The sequence below is a fragment of the Melitaea cinxia genome, chromosome 9 (genome assembly GCF_905220565.1).
Source record: "Melitaea cinxia chromosome 9, ilMelCinx1.1, whole genome shotgun sequence".
In the NCBI taxonomy this organism is placed as follows: Eukaryota; Metazoa; Arthropoda; class Insecta; order Lepidoptera; family Nymphalidae; genus Melitaea; species Melitaea cinxia.
This window is the reverse complement of record NC_059402.1, coordinates 4,737,994-4,765,606: the sequence shown is the minus strand read 5'-3', so window position 1 is coordinate 4,765,606 and position 27,613 is coordinate 4,737,994. Positions and strand designations below refer to the sequence as shown.

Below are 27,613 nucleotides of genomic sequence, written 5' to 3'. Positions count from 1 at the left end.
AGTACTTAAACATTTTTTCTAAAATAACTAAAAGGAGTATGATACTTAAAGGAGTCAAAATTCGCTACATAAAATTTTGTTAGACTCGTCTTAGTTTTGATAGAGATGAAGGTAACTTAAGAACTTACTACGATAAATAAATAAAAAAAAAAAAAAAAAACTATCGACCAAGAGCATTTCGTCTGCAACGTCGCTGAAATATCGAAAGTTTCAGAGTAACAACCGCGGTAAGTACCGTATTAATAAAATTGATATTAACCGTGAAAGTTAAAAAACTAATAAAAAAATATTTAGAAAATTTCGTATTAAGATTTTAGTTAAAAACTGTCAAAACGAAAAGCAGACATGCCAATGAATCGTCTATTGACCGTAGCAAACGAGGCCGGGACCGAGATAGCATCTGAATCCGCTCCAGATATCTCCTCATCTAGACATCTCTATTTAAATATCCACTTCTAGTCGAACAGTGAACTAAATTAAATGCTCCGATGCGAAATTAAACTCCTCCTGTTTGGGATATAAATTGGCAGCCAATGGCCGGTTATAACGCGGTCTCTTTATATGGATAGGGCTGGCTACTCAATTATACTGCCGATATTGCTTGTGTATGGAATTGTTTGTATGGAAATCTGTTTTGCAATATATTTTACAAAGAACGTATGGCGGTTATAATAAATGACTTGTTTATTAAACAAAATATTAGAATTTAATAAGGTACAAGTTTTAACAATTATAAATAAATTATTAAATATTTAGAACATGACTTTAATTTTTTTAATATTTTGTTCCACGCACTTGTCATTACAGGTTTGATAGTTTAAGTCCATGTTACTATAACACAATAGCATAAACTGTTACCAATATAGATTTCACAAATGTTCCTATTAAAACATTTTTTGAGAGAGTTTCAAATCATTTAAAATATTATTGCATTATTAGAAACTATAATAATAAAGAAATAATTGTCATATCCCTCAATATATCCAAGTAGAAACTAACGATAAAATTTAATCTGCAGTCTATCCGCTATATTAATCTACCTCGTAAATATCTAGTGCCCGTAAACCGCTAACAAACGCTTATAAACTACAAAACCAATACTTACAGAAACTGAAGTAATATAACGCTAACAAATCCTCATGAATATTTTAACGTTTCGTGACGCGAGATCTTGACGGAAACGGTCATTGTCTGTTTTTGTTTATATTTACATGAAGAAATGTATAAATTTCATTTGACTACAATCTATGTTGTCGTTGTTATTATAATGATTAGTATAAATAGAGTCTACAAATATATATTATGTTCAACGTTTTTCATATTTATAAAATATTATTCACTGTGCTTTACAGATCATGGAAGTTATTAAGTCTAACCTACTATTTAAAAGTAAAAACATTTGCACTAACGTCTCTAACGTTTCAAAAACTAAAATACCGAAATAGTAATTTAACAAAAAAAATTATAAAATGCCATAGCCACACATTCGTCATGTTAGTGAACTTCCTAATAGAGAGTTATATTTAAAGCGTCGTATTGGTGGTCCGGGTCCCAAGCCTGACCCACCTATTAGTAGAGCATTTATCTATCATCGCCACGGACACATACCAACTGCTCCACACTGACTAACCATAGATTATAAATACCGTAAATAGAATCGTGCCAGATAATACATATAGTATTACATAACTAAAAAAATTAACTTTGTCTATGACTATTAGAATTATACATCGGATTTGTAACCCATTTTTTAGACTTAATGTTTTATTTATTTACCCATTAACGTCAAATTTAAAAATTAAATTTAAAAAAAAATAATTAACTATTTTTTTTAATTCCGTATAATGTATAATTATCTTATTACACGAATATTGTATAATCTTCTGTACGTAATTAGACGCTTGTTTTATTAGTACCAAAGATTATGTAGAATTGTAGATGTAGTGTTGCTGTCAACTTTTTGTTCAGAAGTTTGCCTAAATAAGTACTATATTTGTGTAATATTTATATCCTAGAGGAATTGACATTAGATGAGCGATTTTATTTTAAAAAAGTCACTCAGAGTTGGAAACAAATACAGCTAAAAGTGTATAGATAGCTTGAGGGCGTAGGTCGCTTGATACGGTCACAGTATACGTCTATATAGCATTTCGTTTAACGACAGACAGACGACGGACTTAGTTAGTAGTTAGTACGATAGCAGTCTTGTTAGGAATGATGCTTGCAATAAACCGCCATTGATTTAAGACATCGCCGGTCCAGGGCTGTCGGCCGTTTCAATTAAAATGGTGAAAATTTATGGGTTCACAAAATAGTGGGCTTAAAAGTAAATTGTTAAATCGAATTATTTAGGTAATTTAAATTTAAATTTGATATAAATTTTATAACTTTTACGATCACTACTAATACTTTTCTATGAAACATAGAACGAGTGTCGTTCCGAAACTTGCGAAAACTTTACAACGTTACAGACTGGAAAAGTAGCCCGTGAGCAAGGAGTATGCAATGTCCCCGAAATATCGGGAGTTTCAAAATGACAATCACGGTAAATGAAAGTCTTTAACTTAAGAGTTACAAGCGCATCACACCTAACGGCTCTTAGTAGGTACCATTACAACCCTGTGTTGGGGGTACAGAAAGCACAGACAATACATGCTGTTCGAGTTGTACAACGTTTGTTATGTACACTATGTCAGATATGCCAAGCCCGTCATCGTTATCTCCACTATCACTCCAGTGTAGCGTATTCTCAATTCTAAGAGAACAGATGATTTCACTAATCTGTTCTCCTTTGGCACCATTGAAATTCCCAATATATGTAATAAAAAGGAGGAGAAAATTAACCACACTGAAGGATTTATTCATAAGTAAAAAGAAAAAGATATGTACCATTCCTGTTGCATGACATTGTGTTTATATCTACGCTATCAAACGAGTTCGCGATAAGCAATCGTTTAAAATAAAACACGATTCCGATTAACTTAATTTTGTTTTAACTCTAATAAACTTAAACTACGATTCTGGGTAATGAGTAATTGTAATGATGGCATTTTTCAATTAATTACACAGTAAACCTTTTTTATGTGCATTCCATGTTGTTTGAAGAAAATTGAATAGAGTTCTTTAAACGAAGTATATTTTAGAAATGTGTTTAACGTTTTTAAATGTTTTTATATTTTATCAGTAAGGTGTCATACGTAAAAAAATAAATAATAACAGTGATTTTACAGATAACCATTTTATATTGTTTAAATATTTTATATTATTACCTCTTATACTTGTGTTTATTTATTGAGCAATAATCTCGCGATGGCCTATTGTTAAGTTGCTCTGCTAATACGATTTCACAAGTCGTCTGCGACACATAAAAACTATAATCTCTTATCTATTGGTGACAGGTGTCATATGCAAAATAAATCTTGATGTATTGTAACTTCGGCATATTGCAAAGAATAATATCACGTCCAAAAAAGTCATTTGTTACTACCAGTAGTTTAATGTTGCGTTACAGTTACATGTACACACAAATAGACATACATACATATTAACCGATTTAAAAAATAAATAAAATCACAATTGTTATTAAAAACATAAAAGTATTTTAAAATTTTGTGAAGACATTTTAAAGATATTTTTTTTAATACAGAATGGGTCTAGTTTTTGAGATATGACGAATTAAATTTGGCTTTCAACTGACGATATAATATAATCCTATCAACGGTATAATGTACAAGAAGTGAAAATCTATGATACTCTCTATTATATGAACATTACTAGATATACTCCTACTTTTTGTTATAAACCAAACAATTAACAATCAAAAGACGACAAGAAGAACAAAATATGTAATTATTATTTTTACTAATAAACTTGACGCAACATACAAAACTAGCCGTCTATTATATCTCATGTGTTAAAAGAACACGATAATTAATCAATAATAAACATTAGCATAATGCTCGGCGATCGGTTCAGGTGCTCCGAACTAATCAGCTTAGCGGTCCAGTTTCACAATTGCGATGGGCGGCCGGTGTCTTGTGGATCAATAAATGTCGTCCGCTGGACCGGTATTATGACTTTGTATCTCGTTACGTTATTGCCAATTAGAGTTAAGGAGAAAACCGCACTAAGAGCAGAGCATGGCAATCCGTTGCGATGCGATGCGTAGAGGTGCGACACAGCTGTTGCGTTTACCGTTAGTTTAGTACAGATAATTTTATTTGTACTAACTTATTTAAAATGTCAGTTCATATATAATTCTGCGGTCTATATGTAGAATACACAATACTGATTCAAATTCATTAAATTTTATAACGTTATGTAAATAAAGCAATAAACGTCGTTGAAAATGTTCAAATACTTTTTAGTGAATGATATTTTATTTTGTGGCAAAACAAAAGATATATCAATCGTAGCTTTTCGTGTTATGACATAGTTGGTTTAGGTATATTATGGTTAGTTGATAATAGTGGATGGTAATCCATTTCTTAAAATCTTAGCATGACATTCAATATAACTAAGCTTTCTAACGGTGAAATAATGTTCACGGCTTATCGATTTCAAGCAAATAAATACTACCCCGTTATAATTACAGACTTGTCTAACAGTTTCAATTTGTTAAAGCTAGTTGAAAATTTCAATATGTCAGCAAAACTTATTATATATGTGATTTATTTCATAAAATTGCTAGATCGAATCGAATGCGGAAGGAAACGTTGCCTCGTCCCTAGCCCCTTATCAACACTAGATGTGATAAATCTCCATCTTGTCATTAAGCCGCACGAGGCAGAGGTGTCGTGGCCAAATTAGGCGTAACTAAATTGAGATTTAATACAAAGTACATGTCTAAGTTATTCTGTTAAACTAACTACTTACGAGTCAAGTGTATTTTTATACAACTACGTCGACAAGCGTACGTAACTGTAACATCAGAAGCATCGCAAGCGCGTTGCTTATCCTACCACCAAATCCCTCCCAGCTTTGGTCGCTTCCCTCATCGTAGGAACTCAACACTGCTTGAAAGCAGTATTATTTATTTAACTGTTATCTGCTGTAAGGTCGGAGGTATTTCTCCAGTCGGGCTGCTTCAGATTTTGAGCAGAATATTTCCTACTGCACGCTACCTCAGTAAATTGTTACGTTCAATAATTTTAATGATCAAAATGGAAGGTGCTGTCGAATGTGTACTTTAATTTTTATTCACAAGAGACAGGAGATCCATATAATGGAACATAGCTTAAATAATCCTTTCTATTTGGATACTAATAAAATCAGGAAAAGCAACTAATTCTTTAGTGAATAAATAATATATGTAGTTATGTCCTTATTGATAATTGTGCGAATTACTTTTAAGGTATATAAGTAGTAGAATATAAATATAATAGGATTGCGAGAAACCGGGATGTTTGGATCGAACTTGAGGAGGCCTATGTCCAGCAGTGGACTGCAATAGGCTGAAATGATGATGATGAGGTAGTAGAAGAATTTATTCATGTCTCTCTCACATATGATCTCTCACTCTTGTAGTAAAAAACAATGATATTGCTTGACTATTAGACGGATAGAGAATATAATATATTAAATAAAGTAATGTCGAAAAACAACATCGAAGACGATGAGACGATCGAGAAACAACATCGTCACCTATCCAGGCAAATTCGTAAATATATCTTTATTTAATACATTTTTTGTTTTTATTATTCAACTTTCTTTGCACATCATAAAAAAATGTTTATTATTTTAATATTTGAATACACATACGAAATTTGATGTGTTTATTTAGTTTAATATTCAACATTTTATAATCACCTTATTAAAATTCAAATGTCTAAATGGCGAAAATAATTTTTTACTTTTCTAGTAAAAATATTTTGAATTGGCGCTTAAGAGGCAAAACGAGCCTTTTTTAATACCTCTGACGATTACACAAAAAAAAAATATATAATCAGTCTTTTAAACCTTGTTAAGTTCCATTCTTGACGAGTTAGTTTCTTCGAGGGCTGAACTTTTTAAAATTCAGTAGTAGGCCAGTAATTATATATACCATGGAAGTTTGCACGAGAGTAGAGTCATTAAAGTTTATATCACGATCCTTTATTTTAATTACAAAACAATTATTTTAATTAAAAATCGATTAAAATTATGCTTAGGTTGAAATTATTTTAATGCATTAAGTAGTGTCAAAAATAAAGTGACAGTAATAATTTAAACCAAACACAACACGTAAACGACGCAATGCTAAACTAATAACACGTAATGAAACGTGTGAAACTCATTAATACTACCGAATTATCTTCAGCCGCTGTGATAGTAAATAAATACTTAGAGAATAACGCTTAATGTAATAAATTGATTCTATTTACCGCTCACGACTCGAGCGTTAAAACGAAAGTTTCTGTTGCTCTTGAAGTAGCTAATGATAAACAAGCGTGTTGGCCATAAGTGTTACAATGTACTTACTGCCTACAGCTCATTAGGGTCCAGAAATGATGATCGTTACCTCAGTTATAGAGAATATTTCGAAACTGTTACACATTTGGTACGATCTAAATATGTCCAAATTATTACCGTTATTAATAAATCTTCGAAACACAGCTCGTTTGTAAACTTAATCAAATAGTTTTCGACCGTGCTCAAATTTAGAAAGAGCAATATTTATCACGCCATTTTAATAACATGCAGTCTTAAACTCGGAGAATGTAATAAGAATACATTTAAAGAAAGTTAATAAAATAATAAAGTTAATTAACATATTTTTAGCGAAGAAAGGTGTTTTTTTCTGTATACCGTGACAAAAACCGAGGAGCCGGTGAAAACAATAAAACCAAAAAGAGGGGAAAGTGAAATCGAATGGAGAGCGATCTCTTTACGCTAAGCAGCGAGCTAACATGCTCCAATATGACCCGTGACCGTTTTTCGATTTCATGACTCGAAATCATAACAATGTCCATCACGATGAGCGGCCATTACAGTAATTATTTTATCCGGAAACAAAATAAAATTTGCGTACATTTAATATAGACACGCATCTTGTGTTTATTGGGGTAGAGGATATATTCCCTTGTAGTTAAATCCGTTAAGTGAAATAACATCTTTGTATGATAATTTAACAATAGTTGAACTTTTGCTATTTAGTCGTGTATGGCTTGAGGTGATGACGTTTATTTGTTAAGACGCTGTTTCTTCGGATGTTGTTGGTACAATATTAAATTATAGTGGCCGAGTCTTTGGCATGCGTGGTATTCAATTGGTTACCATTAGTCTTTTCATCATTGATGGGTTTGTGATGTGTTTATTGATGTTTTTGTACTTATACAAAATGTTTTGACCTGTGAAAGATTAATGCTTAAAAATACATGTTTTAGGGAGCTTGTGTCATAGAATCTTTGACTTTAACATCGGTAGGTATATATTTCTACTGAACCCTTCTTTATTCATCATGTATTTGACTAGAACTAAGCAACATTTTCATTAGCATATTGTTATTGTAGCAGTAATATTCATTTATTATTTTGAATTAATGACTTTCAGTTGTACAAAAATAGGCGGTGGTTTAGTTTTGATTTTATTTTATTTTTAATTATATTTGTACGAGTAATGATTATTTCATAACGCTCGTTATGAACAATTTGACTAAACGCACGAAGCCGACGTGTTTCCGAAATCGTCGCCTAGTGTTCAGGACACAGGTGCTTTGACAATTACGTAATGGAGTATTAAGACACTATAATTGAATATATTGTTAAATCTCATACTAATAAAATAAATTGGATTACACAGATATCCAATCTCGTAGATATCGAGAAGGCGATAGGCAATTATGCATCTTATCTTTGAAGGAATATTGTTAATAACTTATTTAAACACATAATAGACGCTGACTGTTATTTCATAGATATTATAAATTTCGCAATTTGTCAAGATAATATAAACGGTGTTAAAGGAGTTAATAAATTTGCTCATACATTTAGTGGTGTTTTATTTGACTGCATTCAGAATCGTGATTATAATATGATTATTTACCTATACAGCGATTACTGCGGACATGTAGATTATTAGTGCGCGGTCGTGAGTCGTGCGCGTTAAAATTCCTGCTTTAACGCCGCTAATTGACGTACATTCGAAACTTGATGATCCACCGTTTTCCATCGTTATTACTTACACAAAAATAGTACAGGTGTATATAAAGGTTATGTTAGATGAATATAAAAATATTGTCAAGCGAATCATTTCAAGTCAATAAAATGGAATATATCAACTGTGTCAATCGGTATGAAGATTGCACTAAAATTTATACGCCGTATATCGGTCATATATCGGGTGTAATTTATATAAATCACGTGTTGCGCAAACTTGGGTCACGAGCGCACGAGCATTATACAGCATCTTTCGCTATGGTGACAATACGCAATTAGGATTAAGTGTATCTCGATCTAGGACGTCGGTGACACGATCTGATATGACATTGTGCTTTTATGAAATCTTCTCGGTTTTAATAAAGGATAGTTTAACATGAATATTTTATGGAAATACTAGAATATCTCATCGAAGATTATTCATCATTTCTTGTAAAAACATTTTTCCATTTTGAACAAGAACTATATTTATTGTATATGCCTATTATGATGTGTCCAAAGACTAAAACTACATTGATTTCTGTAGGAATACATGTATTTTAATAGAATGACATTTTAAGAGTCTCAAATGATAAGCAAGCAACAATTTTGCAAATACCAAAATTATAAAGGCTTAAAAAATGAGTCGCACATATCGTCACAAGCTATCGGTGGGAGTAAAAGTAATCGAAATTGATTCATATATCGACGTTGTATGAATTAAATCTCACTCAACAAAAATTTACCGCGGCGCTGAGCACGATGTCTTGCGCAAGTGGTGCAGGATTTGACGCATGCTCTGCGATGGATGGCGTTCGTTCGATTTATGATAGGTTCGGACGAATTCACGAGTTTTGGTGAAAAATGAACCCAAACCTTGCGCTATTTGACTCGAGTTCGCCATTCACGATTTTCGGAAATCGGATATGTATGAGTCAAATCGAGTGGGCAAGATATCGATTTATGTCGTCGAGACGATTAATTTATTGTTTCTAAAAAGAAACCTTTTTGATTTATTTTAGAAATTGTATAAATAAATGAAGACCGGTTTTACTTTCTGGATTAAATGAAATATGTACGAGTATATCCAAGGATATACAAATTTATTATTATCGCGATTATCATTAATTTTGAGTTGAGAACAGTGCTTACGGTAAAGTTGTTAGGTATATATATAAATATCGATGTATTGATTACCAGGGTAAAGTAAAATTAATTAATAGCAAAGTAATTAATTATGTGGCATAATCCAGTATGACACCATCGACCTAAGCGTCTGATAACACGAGCGCTTTGCTACTGTTACACGAACGAGACACACTTCGAGATTAATTTGCGAGCAAATATAACTAAAATTTATACTTAATTTTAATTGTATTTTAAACCTAAAGAGACGAGCACGTAACGTGCTACTTTTAGGAATTACTGAACAATGAAGAGATAACGGATTCATAAAAACGTTTTGTTAAAATATAAGAAAAGGGGCATTTGTCTGTTGATGAGTGGATATATATGCTTTAAATAAAATTTGTCATTAAACTTTGTAGTTTTTAAGGAGTAAAACTCAAAATTATTAATAAAATAATAAAATTATATTTCTCTTTTTTTTACGCAGGCGAGATAGCGCTGTTGTTCTTCCCCGGCCGTATGTATCGCGTCACCCGAGCTCCCGTCGTTGCATGATCCCGCTCTACTTTCATTATGCAATTTTGATATACAAATATTATGGAAATTTTAAATCCTCGCCTCGATTCCCACGTCTAGTTGCCACAGATATAATATACGATGCCATGCACTCTTCTGTAAGCTGAGAGCGCTATTATGGTGGTTCGCATCACGGCGCGCTTTGTTTATGCCAAAAGCGCTGCGTTGCTCAACTCTGTGAGCAAAGTCGGCCTATGTTCGGATAAATTTATGACGTCCATCAAAGCTTTATATACAAAGATATATATTATGTAAGTTATGGTTGAGACTATTACAATTTTGAAAAGGAAAATATTTTAGGTTTTAATTGTCTTGAACCTATTAATTATCGAAGCGGTTTTTAAATTATTTATTTAATTTATTTGTGTACCTAAAACTAATATTATGTATTGGGTTACAATAAGAAGTAGGAACCTTGTTACATGTTTATTATAATTTTATCACGAAAATGCTAATTCAAAGTTCAATTAAAAAAATTATGAATGGGGCTATGACAAGGTATAGAAAAAAAAAAATCTAAAATAATAATATACAAATTGTCACAATAGTGCCACTAAACATCTTTAGTATTATAAAGTAGGTAGTAAGACCTATTTATGCTAACGCTACGAAAGCCACCCGGTAGCATCCTTCTTCTAAATATTCATTGATATAACTGAATACTCGTAAAATACAACCGTTAATACCCAATACACATCCGACTTTACTACCGCGGGGTATTATAATGACTCCGACGTTATATTAATACACCGACTGAGGTCGAACGAATAAAGTCGGAAGACATGTCTAATATCTAGCGGAGACATAATCTCGCATATCCTCTACAGTGGTAGATATTATTCCTAATATTTCGTAAATTATCACGTTTTTATGCGTAACATTGCGTCGGATTAATTAAGTTAATGGATGCAATACCTACGTGTTTGTTGTACGTTTTTGTACCTTTCACTCAAAATCAAATTAATTGTACGCTATGTGTTAATACATAATTACATACTTGTTATATATAATTGCTGTGCGTTATTTTTGTTTTAAAAAGAAAGATCCACTACTGATAATTGAAAAAGATACCTCTGTGCCAGAGTGATTAATTTTTAATTAGCTCACTTACTGTTACTTCCAGTGAATTAATATTATTTTTTGTTGATCTCATGACTAAAGAGAAGTTTATAACTTTTTTGTATTTTTTCCAATGAGCATCCGAGTAGTTACGTGCAAAATAAATAACAATAAACATTATTTTGGGTATTCGAGATTATACGATATATTGCGATTGTATGTGTTCTGACTATACAATTAATATATGCATATTATATTTCTCATATTTATATTTTTTATGAGAGATATAATAGAAAATATAGAATTATATAGTTTTCGTAATTTAGATTTGCTCAAGTTCGACAAATTAAAATAATTAAAAATGTCTATAATTATGTGTATTATTATTATTATTATTATTGGTGTATTTTTACTCTCTTTCTTTCTAATAGTTCTTTATATCAGTATCATTATTAAATAAAAAATCCTTTATTTTATAATTCAAATCTTCCGTAAGCCCATAGTTTCAATTGTCATTCACAGCGGATTGTCGAGAGGAATATAAAGTTACAATGATAATTTGCGATCGCAGGCAACAGGTGCGCGATCAATTCACGATAGCTTAACTATTAATACCTTCCCAGTAATGCAGTTGAAAATATCAACGGCGACCACACGCCACTATATCAACGTGATTTATGTGAAGAATCTTAATAGTTCAATTACTGATGGTAATTATAATAGATCCTCGTAATGACACCGTACCATTACTTATACCTTACACACTTTGTATAACGGACCAACTCGAATGTTTCCACGATAATTTTATCCATTGAACTATAAAATCAAAGAAAATATTTCTTTTTTAACTCGCGTTAGTGTGTTTTTTCACGTTAGTAGCCTATTTTATGAACTAAAATTATAAATATAAATAAAAATGTAATAAACACAGTAAAATGTAATCAATTTTAGTAAACTAATTACATAAAATTTACATAAAAAAAAAAAAAAACTGTTTGCGATTAAAAATGACTTAAGTATCTATCCTGAAAAGTAGGTATGTAACCGAAATACGTTGTCCTTTTTTTATGTCACTAGGTCGGCAAACAAGCGTACGGCTCACCTGATGGTAAGCGATTACCGTAGCTTATAGACACCTGCAACACCAGAAGCATTGCAAGCGCGTTGCCGACCCAATCCCCAATCCCCCCAGGAGCTCTGGTCACCTTACTCACCAACAGGAACACAATACTGCTTGAAAACAGTATTATTTTGGTGTGATCTTCTGTAAGGTCGAGGTGCTATCCCAGTCGGGCTGCTCCATATTTTGAGCAGGAAATTCCTGCTGTGCCCTACCTCAGTTACTGTCCTGAATTGCGAACAGCCAAATACGTGAAGATTAAAATCGAAAAATTTTTTTTGGATCGGGTTACTCATCAAGTAAGTACAGAAACAGTAGTACCAAACCACCCAAAAATACCAAACAAACCATCATTAGCATTTGACATCGTTAACATTTGTAGAGCTGTTTCGTAGGATTAGATAACTACGACTACAAACACCCGTGACACGAGATATTTATGTAATAAAGTTACGTGTATGTAGTTTTGTACTTACCGGCGCGTATTCTGCGCAGATATCAATGGAGCTCACGAAATCGCAGACTTCGTCCACCGACCAGGCGGAGAGCCGCGCGCGAGCCTCCGCGCACAGGCACTCGCGTGCCTCGCTACGATCTACAGGAAAAAAAAAACATCAAGTTACGCGGTAGAAACTACAGTTATCGCATCATCTCGTTCACTCCGGTATTTAACTTAAAATTGAATGCGTATAAATTTGTACTTGATAAATTTAAGGCATTCACCATTACCCTGATTTCAATTACGATACCGAAATAATTAATTTTTATTAGCTTTTTTATAAGTACACATAATCGCTGATTATTAAGTTCGTGAAATAGCACATACATTTTGGTTTTCATAAGGAACACACACTTACACGGACATACACGCGTACACCTACAATTGTGCTTGATTCTGATAATTTCATTACCACCACAGCTACTCTTTAAAAATACTGTGAATAATTATAAATTTTGCAATTCATTGCAAGAAATATAGCGCCACTAAACCTACACATCTTTATCATTAATATAATCTTGGATCGAATAATATTTTAAAGATGAGATTACTGAACATCCTATAGAATGGAATGACATACCTTCATTGGAAGATCTCTCTCTATCGTCACTGTCACTCCTCGTGCTAGGACTGGGAGAGTGTCTGGCTCGTTTCGCCGCGGTTTCTCCCCCCGCGGAGAGATCCAGTGGAGAGTGTTCAGCGGCCGGAAAAGCCTTCGCCCTACGGCGTCGCCGACTACCGCCGTGAGTACGTAAGATCGCCCACATGTACTATAGAGACAATATAACAATATATCTAATAAATAATTGAAAAAAATAAAAATTATAAACACGATACATAATATTTTGAATGTGAGATAAAGAGTTACTTTAATACAATTAGAATTATAATAAATGTTCCACTGGAGTAGTTATTTAAAGTTTCATGAAACAATATGTAAAAAAGATAATAGAAGAGTCTAATGTCACTCCAAAGAAATGCCATATTTTACATTCCAATTAACCAGAGTACTTTTTATTAAATGATATAAAAGATAAAATCAATCAGTTCTTTCATTTAGCTCAGTAACTGTTATTGAACAAAAACACATAATACATATAATTATAACAGTTAATAAGTAAGATTTGACGACGTTATTCAGTATATCTCAGTTATACCCATCTGTTAGTTATTTTGGTTGGCTCATTTACTTGGTAGCACGTCAAATCGTGGCAGCGTTGAACAAACACGATGGCATATTATCAACGTTATCGCGAGAGAACTCCTAAGTGGCGGACATTGATCATAATAACGTTCCGAGCCGTCACGCTCGCCGCTCGCGGGTCATTTTGCAATCTATCTTTTAATTGCCGTTCGCGATAAACTGAGTTGAACGTGGACTAACATTGAGAATGAGCCGAGCGCGAACGCTGCCCGGCAACATGCGTGCGCGGCAGACGCCGAGACCATTAATCTCACGATTTATTTCCGAGCTCGCTCCCGTTTCTCTTCACAGGTGAAAATAAATTTAAACCGACTATTTATAGTGTAAAGGTACAAAGAGAAATGTAACAAATCATGTTAATATCGCGGGCAAGTGTCAGATGTTGTTAAAGCGATACCGATTTTAGAAAGCAAACACTATTGTACAACATTGATAGATCACGTTCTGAATTACTATTAGTATTGTTAAATTACGTTTCAACTTTTCGTCTGTATAATAAAAACATTGTCATGACAATAAGCTTAAACTGGTATACTCATTTTTATGACATACTTAAGCCCATAATAACTTGTATAATATGTACATAAAATAATGTAGCTTAATTCGTTAAAGATATCTTCATCGTTAGAAAGTTTTTCGAGCAGCGATAACTAAGTTTTGCTCTTCACAGAAGTCGGATTAAAAAGTTGAGCACAGTTCGATTTCACATCCCATCACTAGCGTGTCGCGGGGCGCGCATGCGCGGCGCGTGCCTCTGCCAATTAGTGCAGCTCCAGTTCGTTTAACTGTGGAGAGTCGAGTCGAGACGGTTCGCTGGCCGCCGCTCGCCGGGGGCGGAGCACCAGTATTACCCTGCCGATTGTGCGCGCGTGCCGACGGTAACGACCGCCTCGCAATTAACACTCTCTCCGTCTTATCGGTATTATACCGAAGGAAGTGTAAAGGTCGCGTGCTTTATCAGATTAATTGCTTCCATTATTTCTAGAAAAGGAAGCGAGGTGCTCATCGCACGTTATGATTTTAAACAGGCACGAATTAACATAATCGAGGCGAGCTCGAGGTAGATCCTCTACTGAGATAGCGCATCATGAATTTTACGATAACCGAGACATTTTAATCACAGCCGTGAACTATGAAACGGGGTACGGACGGGTAATTAAAGCGGGAAGGTCAGTGAGCACGGAATAAATAATAATTAATGAATTTTAAAGACGCGCTTATGAAACGAGTAGTCAGCTGAGCGTAAATTATTTCATAGGGGCAGTGGCATTGCTTTAAGTGATGTGCATTACGCCGTAATGAACGGATATTGTAAAACAATGTTTAAGTTTTCTTAATTCGTTTGACGAGACGATGCTTTCGTAAGCTAATGTAATTGCCATTACTTGAGTGAGTGAGACATGTTACACATTTACTTTAAAAATTAATTTGTTACAAATAAGAAACAAGTTATACAAAATAAGAAAACGTTTTAAAATAAAATATATGTGTTGCTGTTAATACAGTGCCTGATAATTAATATACAATGACTTAACATTCTTTTAGTTATTAATTCATGCGGTAAAATGTGGTACAGTAGCCAAAGGTCAGACTGATTACACTTATGATTCAATAAGCGATGTTACCTGATATCAACAGGAACAATTTGTTCACGTGATTTGAATACTTATTCAAGTTATGTTTCCTGTTCTTTGTAACAAGATGTCGTATTTTGACAAGGATAAAAACATTTGGTGTTACGTGTTTACACTTAGATGAATACACCTTACTAATTCCATTTAAAAATACAATACTATTTACTAATTAATAAATATCGATAGTCCCAGTTAAGTTTTTTTTGCACTCTATATCCATGGATGAACTTGAAACTCAGAAATTTTTGTTTTGTTTTACTTTTTGGTCAATAAAATGTTTAAATAAATAAATAAAACCTTTTCCCAGTTTTCAGGGACTTTTGTAGATGCTGAAACACGGTTATACTTCATCGGGATTCACCGTGATTGATGACTCGCCTGTGCAATGCGTCCGCAACGTCGCCGAAACATCGGGTCTTTAGTTAGTAGTAGAAAGTCGCGTATATCTAAGTGTTGTTATGGACCGTTAAGTGTGAAAATGTACAGACACATATTTATTATACCGACCCTTGTCATTCCCATGTCTAGCGCGTTGGTGATGGCAGGAGTTCGCGGTGTTCCGCCCAGCTGCCTTGTCAAGTACGATATCAAACCCGCATAGCTTGCAATATCGTTATTATCAACTGTCGTAGACCTCTCGAACCCATAGCCGTTTAGTCGGTGGAAGTAGCTAAAACAAACGGAAATTATTATTGTTAACACATTTACATTTTGGTTCAAATTTTTGAAGCTATTGTTACATAAAGGTTTAAAGAACTTGGTGAGCTCTATGTCCAACAGTGAACTGCGATAGAGTGAAGTGAAATAGCTTTAAAGAACTTGATCACTTATAAGCACAGTATTATATAGACTAGTGCATATTTTAAATTACATTATTTTTATATAGGAATATAAAACTTTTTTATACAACCAGGTCACCCAACAAGCGTACGGCTCACCTTATGTATAGCGAATACCGAAGTCTACAAATGTCTGCAAAACCAGAAGCATAGCAAGCGCGTTGCCGACCCTATCCCCAATTCACCCCAGGAGCTCTGGTCACCTTACTCACCGACAGAAAGACAACACTTCTTGAAAGTATTATTATTTAGCTGTGATCTTCTGTAAAGTCGAGGTACTTCCCCAGTCGGGCTGCTCCATATTTTGAGCAGGAAATTTCCTGCTGTGCCCTACCTCAGTTAAAACACTATATTTTCTATTAACAAATGATATTGAAATAATTCTGTGTATGGCCTCTTCATGTCGACTGTATTGAGGAAGACTGTGCCCCGTAAAAAAGAGTAATCTTATATTTAAACAATTATTTTTATGTATCGACTTTCTAATGTTATACCAACGACGGAGAAAACAATGATTGAGGACTATTATTGTCCTTTACTGTAATGACACTATTGTTGCACGGGTGAAAAGTCATGTTATAGCTGCCTAGACGCAATTCAATTGTTTTGCATGGATTGCGTATACTATATTAGGTACTAGCTACTGACTAAATAACAAATAAAGTAGGAAAATATCACCTATGGTAGGCAATAAGTACCGTATGTAAGAAATGATTACAAGGAATTTATGTATGTTATTTCTTCAAAATATGAATATTTAAGTATTAAAATAAATTTTCGTCAAAAGCTTAAAATCCTCTCAATCACAAATTGAGAATGTGAAATAATCGAAACACTTAATTTATAGGTCGTAAATGCCTCGGATTCGTTAAACCAATGATTTGCAACAGAAGATTAATGGATCGACCGACTTCTTTGCAACATGTTACCAATTGCGTAATCTCTCTTTTGATATAATTACACCATTGATAATGGATTTGATTAGAACTGTAGACGAATACTTCTTCGAAATGTTAATAGGTTAGATATCACTCAGTGAGGTGCATCGGATCATTAAAAATATCAATAGACTACGATTCTTTTGAATATATTAAGGCAAATAAGAAGCCAAAATGCGCATAATTATTTTTTTGAGTGTACATATAATATAAACGAGGTGTGCGAGTACATCTATAGCATATCTACTTCGACGGCAATTGAAGAATCGGTAATTAATACAAATATTACCAGAGGTCGGCGACCGGACGCCGTGAGATGAGCAATTCATTAATATAACATAAGTTCACGCGGACAGCTTTGGTTCTCACGAATCATGTAAATTTGTCGACTTAACGTAAGTTATCGAATCGATTAATATGCAAATCAATTTGGGCATCAATAGGCGGTCGCTGAACTGCGCCTCGCACGTTACTGTGAATGCGTTGACACCGGTCGCGGTCGTGTGAAAAATGTCTGTTGTGATTCGAAATTTTAATATCGATTATTAAATTGTTGACAGGAAACGAATACTTTTGATATAGTAGCGATAATATTAACCGTGTTGACAGTTACAGTTCTCACCGAGAGATGTGCTTTATTTAAGATCCAATCGAATGATTTTTAATATGAGCAATTTATCACGAATAAAAAAAGAACGTATTTTCGCTACAGAATTTACAATTACATTTAATTCCGAGATAGGCTGTCAGGCGTGGTGCTAATGGCAACGTACATAATGTCGGTCCGCGCCGTGGCTTTAATGCGGATCTTTAAGGAAATGCTCCGTATATATTATTCCGTTTAAGTCCTTAACTCACATAGTTTGTTCTTTATTGTAGTGAAACAACGTACGTACACGCTTCGTTCATGCGTACTAATTGTGTTTTGATACATTGAAGGTTATTTTTGAATTGAATAAAACATGGCTTTCGTATCAATGGTATTTATATGTTGTCATCAATAAATATTTGGAATGTTCTAAAAAAGTAAATTACTGTAATTAAATAAGTTAAAAGAATATATAAATAATATTTTTTTTTGTGTTAGTTATCTTGTGTCCGCATTTTTTAATGTGTTGGCCATTGATCTATAAAAAATACGCTATAGATCAATGGTGTTGGCACATCTATCTATTTTTCGTTTTATCTCTTACGGTTAGTTAAATTCTATAACGATTAATCTTCAAACGTAATCTAATTTCAGGAGATATTTTTCAAAAAATCTAAATATTTTTGTTGTCAACTTTTTCAAATATAAGTGTAGGTATCTCTAATTTGTTCAGATACTTGTACTTCTTGACTATAGGCAAAACACATGAGTTCGTGCCATTTTTGGCGCGTCCACTTCTACTGTCTTTCACGTATCTATATCTATAATCTATAATAATCTATAATCTATAATATATATAAAAGCGAAAGGTCACTCACTCATCACGAAATCTCCGAAACTATAACACCTACAAACTTGAAATTTGGCAGGTAGGCTCCTTATAGAGCGTAGACATCCGCTAAGAACGGATTTAATGAAACTCGACCCCTAAGGGGGTAAAACGGGGGTTGCAAGTTTGTATGAAAGTCCTATGTTTTTGAAGTAAGAGACCTGAAATTTTAAATGCATGCTCTATAGATGATGAGAAGACGTCCAAATAATGCATCTTTAGAAATCAACCCCTTTTTGGGGTTAAAGCGGGGGATGGTAGGTTGACTCACTGATCACGAAATCTCCGAAACTATAACACCTACAAACTTGAAATTTGGCAGGAATGCTCTTTATAGAGCGTAGACATCCGCTAAGAACGAATTTTATGAAACTCGACCCCTAAGGGGGTAAAACGGGGGTTGCAAGTTTGTATGAAAGTCCTATGTTTTTGAAGTAAGAAACCTGAAATTTTAAATGTATGCTCTATAGATGATGAAAAGACGTCCAAATAATGCATCTTTAGAAATCAACCCCTTTTTGGGGTTCAAACGGGGGACGGTAGGTTGACTCACTGATCACGAAATCTCCGAAACTATAACACCTACAAACTTGAAATTTGGCAGGAAGGCTCCTTATAGGGCGTAGACATCCACTAAGAATGGATTTTACGAAACTCGACCCCTAAGGGGTAAAACGGGGGTTGGAAGTTTGTATGAAAGTCCTATGTTTTTGAAGTAAGAGACCTGAAATTTTAAATGTATGCTCTATAGATGATGAGAAGGCATCCAAATAATGTATCTTTAGAAATCAACCCCTTTTTGGGGTTAAAACGGGGGATGGTAGGTTGACCCACTGATCACGAAATCTCCGAAACTATAACACCTACAAGCTTGAAATTTGGCAGGAAGGCTCCTTATAGGGCGTAGAGATCTGCTAAGAACGGATTTTACGAAACTCGACCCCTAAGGGGGCAAAGCGGGGGGTTGGAAGTTTGTATGAAAGTCCTATGTTTTAGAAGTAAAAGACTTGAAATTTAAAATGTATGCTCTATAGATAGCGAGAAGGTGTCCAAATAATGCATCGTAATCTATATATATAAAAGAGAAAGGTCACTGACTCACTCATCACGAAAACTTAATAACCGCTGGATGGTCCATCCATCCAGGATGGACAAAGATGAGGCAGGGAGGTAGATTATAGTTAGTTGACGTCCGCTAAGAACGGATTTTGCGATATTCTACCGCTAAGAGGGTTTAATTAGGGTTGATAGTTTGTATGAAACATATACAGCCTGAAAATAAAACTAAAAATGTGGTGTATAGAGAGGTTTTATAAAAATAACTATTAAATTATACTAAATTGTGCCTTTTAAAAAGTTACTCAGTTTGATAAGCATTTCAAGTGACTGAAATAAAAAAATAATTTGCGTTAAACATCTTAATAGTAATGCATATCTTCATAACCACGCGGACGTAGTCGCGGGCGACAGTTAGTGTATTATAAAACAAAGTCCCCAAAAGTATATGTGATAGATTCCTTCAAAATCTACTGAACGGATTTTCATGCGATTTTACCAATGGAGAGAGGGCTTCGAGAGAAAGGTTTACGGAACGGCTAAGCCGATTTTTATAATAGTTTCACTGGTAGTTTGCCGGGAAAACTTTGTGACACATTGATTTTTACGCGGGCGAAGCCGCGGGCACAGCTAGTAATATATATAAAAGCGAAAGGTCACTCACTCATCACGAAACCTCCGAAACTATAACACCTACAAACTTGAAATTTGGCAGGTAGGTTCCTTATAAGATGTAGGCATCCGCTAAGAACGGATTTTACGAAACTCGACCCCTAAGGGGGTAAAACGGGGGTTGGAATTTTGTATGAAAGTCCTATATTTTTGAAGTAAGCTACTTGAAATTTAAAATGTATGCTCTATAGATAGTGAGAAGGTGTCCAAATAATGTACCTTTAGAAATCAACTTCCTTTTGGGGTTAAAACGGGGGATGGTACGCTGACTCACTCATCGCGAAATCTCCGAAACTATAATAGCTACAAACTTGAAATTTGGCAGGAAGGCTCCTTATAGAGCGTAGACATCCGCTAACAACGAATTTTACAAAATTCGACCCTTAAAAGGGTAAAACGGGGGTTGAAAGTTTGTGTGAAAGTCCCATGTTTTTGAAGTAAGAGACTTGAAATTTAAAATGTATGCTCTATAGATACTAGAAAGGTGACCAAATAATGTATCTTTAGAAATTAACTCTCTTTTGGAGTTAAAACGGGGGATGGTAGGTTGACACACTCATCACGAAACCTCCGAAACTATAACAGCCACAAACTTGAAATTTGGCAGGTAGGTTCCTTAAGGGGCGTAAACATCCGCTAAGAACTGATTTTACGAAAATCGACCCCTAAGGGAATAGAACGGGGGTCGGAAGTTTGTATGAAAGTCTTATGTTTTTGAAGTAAGAGACTTGAAATTTAAAATATATGCTCTATAGATGGTGAGGAGGTTTCCAAATAATGCATCGTAATCTATATATATAAAAGAGAAAGGTCACTGACTCACTCATCACGAGAACTCAAGAACCGCTGGATGGTCTATCCATCCAGGTTGGACAAAGATAAAGTTTGGCAGGGATGTAGATTATAGTTAGGAGACGTCCGCTAAGAACGGATTTTACGATATTCCATCGCTAAGGGGGTTTAATTGGGGTTGATAGTTTGTATGAAACATATACAGCCTGAAAATAAAACCAAAAATGTGGTGTATAGAGAGGTTTTATAAAAATAACTATTAAGTTATACTTAATTGTGCCTTTTAAAAAGTTACTCAGTTTGATAAGCATTTCAAGTGACTGAAATAAAAAAATAATTTGCGTTAAACATCTTAATAGTAATACATATCTTCATAACCACGAGGACGTAATCGCAGGCAACAGTTAGTGTATTATAAACAAAGTCCCTAAAAGTGTATGTGATCGATTCGCTCAAAATTTACTGAACGGATTTTAATGCGGTTTTACCATTGTAGAGAGGGCTCCACCATTGGCAAGAGGAAGGTTTACGGAACGGCTAAGCCGACTTTGATGAGAGTTTCACTGGAAGTTTGCCGGCAAAACTTTGTGACACACTAATTTCAACGCGGGCATAGCTAGTACATTTATAAACACTTTAATTAGATTTATCTATTGATAATTTGAACCAATTCGATTGCTTACAAAAGAAGTCAGATATGAAGAAAATTCCTTAAACATATTTATTGATATGTCACTATATTCAAAAAATAGCCTATTACAACTAATTTCCTTTCAAATTTTGTCACAGATGGAATTGTGAAAAACACTCATCCTGATTTATAAATCTATAGTAATTTATACTGACTCGTTGACCGGGTGCGAATTGTAGCGCGCCGCCAGAGTGCGCATGATGTCCGAGCAACTGCGCGGAGGGTGCGCAAGCGCAGGCGCAGGCGCGTGCGGGCTGCCGCGCTCCGGCGGCGTGCTCGGGTATGACGACGTTGACGGGGTCACGCTGCGGGACCTGAGTCGTGACCAACAATATGTCGCGAATTAACACGACTATACGATGTTTTTCGATAGGGTAATGATTCATGGAAAGCAGGATATATCCCGCGCAAAATCTGGAGCAGCCCGACTGAGGTAGTATTTTAACCTTAAAGAAGATCACAGCTACATTATACTGCTCTCAAGATGTGTTGTGTTCCTGTGGTGAGAGGTCACCAGAGGTCCTAGGTCTGGGGAGGTTCAGAAACGCGCCTGCGATAAAAAGAGGATAGACATTAACATAAATATGTATTTTTATTAATTTTATTCTGACGTACATACAAACAAACATCTATTTCAATTTTAAACGTAATTTCACTTACCGGTAAAACTTGATAAGAAATTGTAACAGAATAGAAATAAGTGATTTTTATTTTTAACCGACTTCCAAAAAAGGAGGAGGTTCTCTATTCGACTATTTTTTTTTATATTTTTTATTTATGTTACATCAGAACTTTTGACCGGGTAGACCGATTTCGACAAATTTTGTTTTAATCGAAAGGTGGTGTGTAACAACTACTTGTCGAGTTATATCTAATAATGCGCTTTTACTTGATGCTTTTTTCGTCGACCTACGTTGTATTATACCGCATAACTTTCTACTGGATATACCGATTTTGATAATTCTTTTTTTGTTGGAAAGGGGATATCCCTAGTAGTACCATGATAAGGAAACCAGGATCTGATGATGGGATCCCAGAGAAATCGAGGGAAACTCTCGAAAATCCGCAATAACTTTTTACTGGGTGTACCGATTTTGATAATTTTTAATTTAATCGAAACCTGATGTTTATCATATGGTCACATATAAATTTTATCGAGATCTGATAACTACTTTTTGAGTAATCTTTGATAACGCGTAGTTGCTTGACTATTTTTTCGTCGATCTACGTTGTATTACTTGTCGATGTAATTGAAGTCGGTTTTTTTTTCGTTTGCGAGCAAACACAATTATTGATTTATTTTTTTAATTGTAAAATGTCTGTCATGTAACGATTCAATGATACCTTGAAGCTGTGGAATCATGCGGACTGAGTCTCTCAGCCTTAACAGCGTGTGCGTTGGATACAGGAGGCGCGGAGGGCATGGAGGGCGCAGAGGGCACGGAGGGCGCAGAGGGCACGGGCGACGCGGGGGTCGCGTGCGCGGTAGACGCCGCATCGCGGGCGCGCCTCCGTGCCGAACGCCCACCACCTTCACCTGAGATACACGAAAAAATCATCTCTTTAATCATGAGCATCGTTTTCATATAGGAGAGTGGTAGAAGCTTAATCCACCACGCTGCACCACTTCGGACTGGAAGATAATACTTATAATAATAAATTGTAGAAATAATCATAAATACAATACATTTTTTAATTTAAAAGTTAGTAGTTACATCTAAGTTTGAAGTCGTTAATCTAAGTAATAGGTCAGTTTTTTACAAATACTTTTGCGGAGCGGTACCACCAGATGTTAACTGATTCCATAAACATTGAAATTAAACAAGCTCGAACCCGTATGGAATGTAAAGTAGGTACCTAATATGCGTATTTTTTTTTGCTCATAGAATAAAATCATCAAGCTAACAATTCAAGATCAATTATTATTATTAATATGATGAAGAAAAAAACAAATTTATCTAATTTATAAACGTGAAGCTTTTCAGACCATTACAGACCAGACTATTACCACTAACGAAATAGTAAAGAGTACCAGTTTAAAATAACTGTAATACCTTAAGTGTGAGTTAAAATTACGAACTACAAAACTCACATATTCTATATACCAGAAGGTCTGTAATATAGCTGGGTAATCCTTATCACAAAAATCTCAATTTTCAGCCTCACAAACATGACCCTACAATTCTGAATGATGTAGCGAATCCGGTTGCCGAGTTACGCTCATGACGGGATGGAGGTAAAAAGAAAAACGTCGCAACATTCGGTGACCCGCGCGGAATCTACCCGTCCAACGAAGATACGCATCGCGCGGCGTGTTTGAAGTTACGTTACGGGTCGACGAAATATAGGACGACCGACCACCGCTTACAGTGGCGAGGCGCAACTTTATTTGAGCGAACTAAAATATGAGCTTTTTTAATTCATGAATATATCTATTTTTGAAGTAATAAAACTTGAAAAGTGTGATCGCGTGAGGCGAACGTAAGTTGAAAAGGAGATATAAGTTAGTGAAGATAGAAAAAGAGAGAATTGCGTTTCGTAAGTTTTACTTCAGTCGTCTGGTCTAAAGAACACTCGTTTTTTATTTTATTTTATACAAACCTTGTCTTGAAAGTAACGAATACTACTAATAAGAATTATTAACCTGGAGAAACTTCATTTGTATGTTTGTAATATTATGGATATGCCTCGGTTAGCAACGTTTTTTGTTTATACTCCGCTCCTATTGGTTTTTGAATGATACCTATTATATAGAATACAACCGTCCACGAAAAATGGGTTATTTAACAATAAAATAATATTTTGAATCGAAGCAGATGTCCCCAAGATTAGCGTGTTGAACTAAAAAAATTCTTAGACTTTTAAATTAAAGTAATAACAGTGTCTTTGTTGCAATAAGTAATTAAAAGTGTTGATAATTTGATAATTTTTATTTAACATGCGCATTGCTATTGTATCATTTTGTATACTTATTACATTTAATTATTTTAAATATTTTCTATTCAAATCTTTCAAATACGATACCCAATATTATTATATTCAGAAGACCGACTTACATATTAGAAGCGACGATACTAGCAACGCTTTCACTCGTCTACAAGCTTAACACCAACGATATACGTTAGCCAAATCAGAACGTGCGATCTCACAAAAATAATGAGCATACGAGGTGTGAGTACCGATGTCAGGTAGAAGGATGGTAACACCACATCTGACCAGAATACTTCGGACGGTATTTATATTCTTCGCACTTTCGGTGACGGAGAAACGAATACCTTCGATCAATTACAGCCGGTTACACCGTTACGAGAGATTTTTTAACTAATGTAAATATTTATTCGCCGTTTCCTTATCTGTCTATCAGAAATTTAAGCAAAAACGTTTTTCGCAGCAGTATTAAATGGGCTACCACAATTATTTTAATCCATAGTCAGCAAAATTTTTCGGACTTACCTAGCCAGTAAGTAGGCATGTCATTTTTACTATTTTACTTATGATCGCAACTTATACTATCATATCGGTATTTAGGCTTTCACAGCTACGATCAATGCCTATCACAAGTTGACTGCAACGTCACAGAAAATGTCATATATGGATAAGTGTTGTTATCATGTTTTTGATTTATACATTATATGTATGTTTTGTTTTAATTATATAACTGTATACAAATTAAAGATCTTAATTAGGCCTATTTTTATGGATCGTCTAGCTTTCATATGTAATTAAACGAGGCTGTTAGTTACACAAGTGTCACTATAGAGACAGGTTCTCATATTAATCACGTGTGATGGATGATAACGCTGGCATCCTCTCGTCGCCCTGACCGGGCCGATTAATATCTGCCTTTAAGACTCTAATGTTGCTATTAGTTGCGAACCTTCTGCTGTTTAATTAAGTAATCGTACAACTCGTTTGATGAAAAGTTGTTTGAATTATCGCTTTCATTAGCAAATATATCGATCAAAGTTTCTTTAAAATTTTAATGATGTTTCTTGATTTTCAAACGAAGAAGCCACTCGTTTTAATTGAATGTACGAGTAATTTCTATTTATCGAAAGTTGAAAAGCTATTAAAGATATAAAAAAGATACTTAATCAAAAATATTACCATTTAAGTTAATCTCATTACCGCGACTATTGGTTATATGTACCTACTATAACATGGTAGATCTAGTAACGTTTAGAATATTGTGGGTTTGGTTAGTTGATACAAAAATAAGATTTGATGTCATTGATATCACGTGATCTTTATTTTTTTATTGAAATATTGAACGTATCAATGTGTTATGAATCTAACTTGACCCGAGTATTGTTCAACGAAACAATAAACAAGCTCCCTATAGCTGTCTATAAACAAACCTACTTGAGCTATCAAAGCGCACTCGTATCATTTATTCGCCGGACGAGTCCATTTATTAATATTCCTATTCATATCGACCGATATGGCCCACAATGGAGTCCACTGAGCCAATACCATAATCTACCATGTTATGGGAAAATTATTTCAAATTGACGCGATCTATGGAGATCTTATGTATCTTATTACAATGGTAATGTTACGAGCGTATATTGTGCCAGTATCTCACGTTGGCGTTAAGATGAGTTTATCTTTTCTCATAGGGACATTATAATATCTTTGTTGGGTCATTTTAACATAAAGCTTTGTATATTGTTAAAAAATGAGGGCCACAGACGTCGAATTTACATTAGGTATAAAATATGGTTTCGCATATTTTTGACACCTCGTTCTGGTAGTTCTTAATAAAATCCATATTTTTTTTTTGTTATTAATTTATGTGACTATTAGGTATGTGAATACAAAATGATAATTTTCTAGTATTAAAATAAAGAAAATGGATGCAATAAATAAGTGACATCATCTATAGAGTTTACTTTTTTATTTATTTTTGTAATGAAATATTAGAAATATATCTACAAAAGTAATATGTTGTCACGTACTTTTAACTATAAGAAACAAAACTTCACGACGGTACAGACCACAGTACAACAAAAAAAAAGCCTTGCTATGCATAATTATATACGAAGAATGTTGTAAAGAGGCGGCCAAATTACAAATGAATGAAAAGTGCCTGACACCCCGCGCGACTACGAGTAACATCATTTATACCTACTTGCTGACCCGATTAACTTCGTATGTATATTTTTGTGAATATATTGAATTTTTAATTTACTTTTATACAAACTCTGTCCTGACAATAGCAAAAAAAAAAAAGAATTATTTAATGCAATGCTGTCGGAAGTTATGTTATAATTTTTGTATATACACATGTAGATATTATAACATATACCTACATTTATTTTCGAACAAAACAAGATTTTAAATTATTCATAAAAAATATTTCGTACAAACGAATCGTAGTTTCCTCATCGTTTCCTCCGCTTGTGAGAGTTACTCAGGAAATGATTGAAAACTGTCACGACGCGACGTTCTATGAACGATGTTTCCGGCGCCCAACCTGTCAGATGACCTGTCAATTGACATTATAGCCAAGGAAATGGTCACCGTTATGTTGCAATGAAAACGAGTTACCTCGACTTTAACAGTAACGTGACATGTTAGAGGTGAACTGGAACAACGTGACGTTTAAACTATTTTTATTATTATTTTTAGGTTACATCTGTTATGGTTTCGTTTGCGTTGTCTGGGGGAAATTACTAATTAGACGTAAGTTCGCCCATTGAACTTACAGTCTGTAACTATTTTGTAGCAAACGGCGTTTGTAGTTAAGGGCATTGGATAAATCAATAAATAACAATATTTATCTTTGGATTTAAGCTTCGACCTTTGTCTTA

At 34.3% G+C, this 27,613-nt stretch overlaps 1 protein-coding gene across 1 annotated transcript in view; it reads right to left on the bottom strand.

Moving 5' to 3' along the window:
• The window catches only part of LOC123656567 (sialidase), a 49,206-nt gene extending 25,829 nt beyond the window's left edge, over positions 1-23,377 (bottom strand). Inside the window, exons 1-5 of the mRNA XM_045592238.1 lie at positions 23,145-23,377; positions 21,956-22,114; positions 15,842-16,004; positions 13,077-13,266; positions 12,474-12,592 (exon numbers count right to left, since the gene is read on the bottom strand). Coding sequence (XP_045448194.1) covers positions 12,474-12,592; positions 13,077-13,266; positions 15,842-16,004; positions 21,956-22,114; positions 23,145-23,377 — 864 coding nt within the window. The remainder of the gene's footprint in view (positions 1-12,473; positions 12,593-13,076; positions 13,267-15,841; positions 16,005-21,955; positions 22,115-23,144) is intronic.
• Between the last annotated feature and the right edge of the window lie 4,236 nt (positions 23,378-27,613).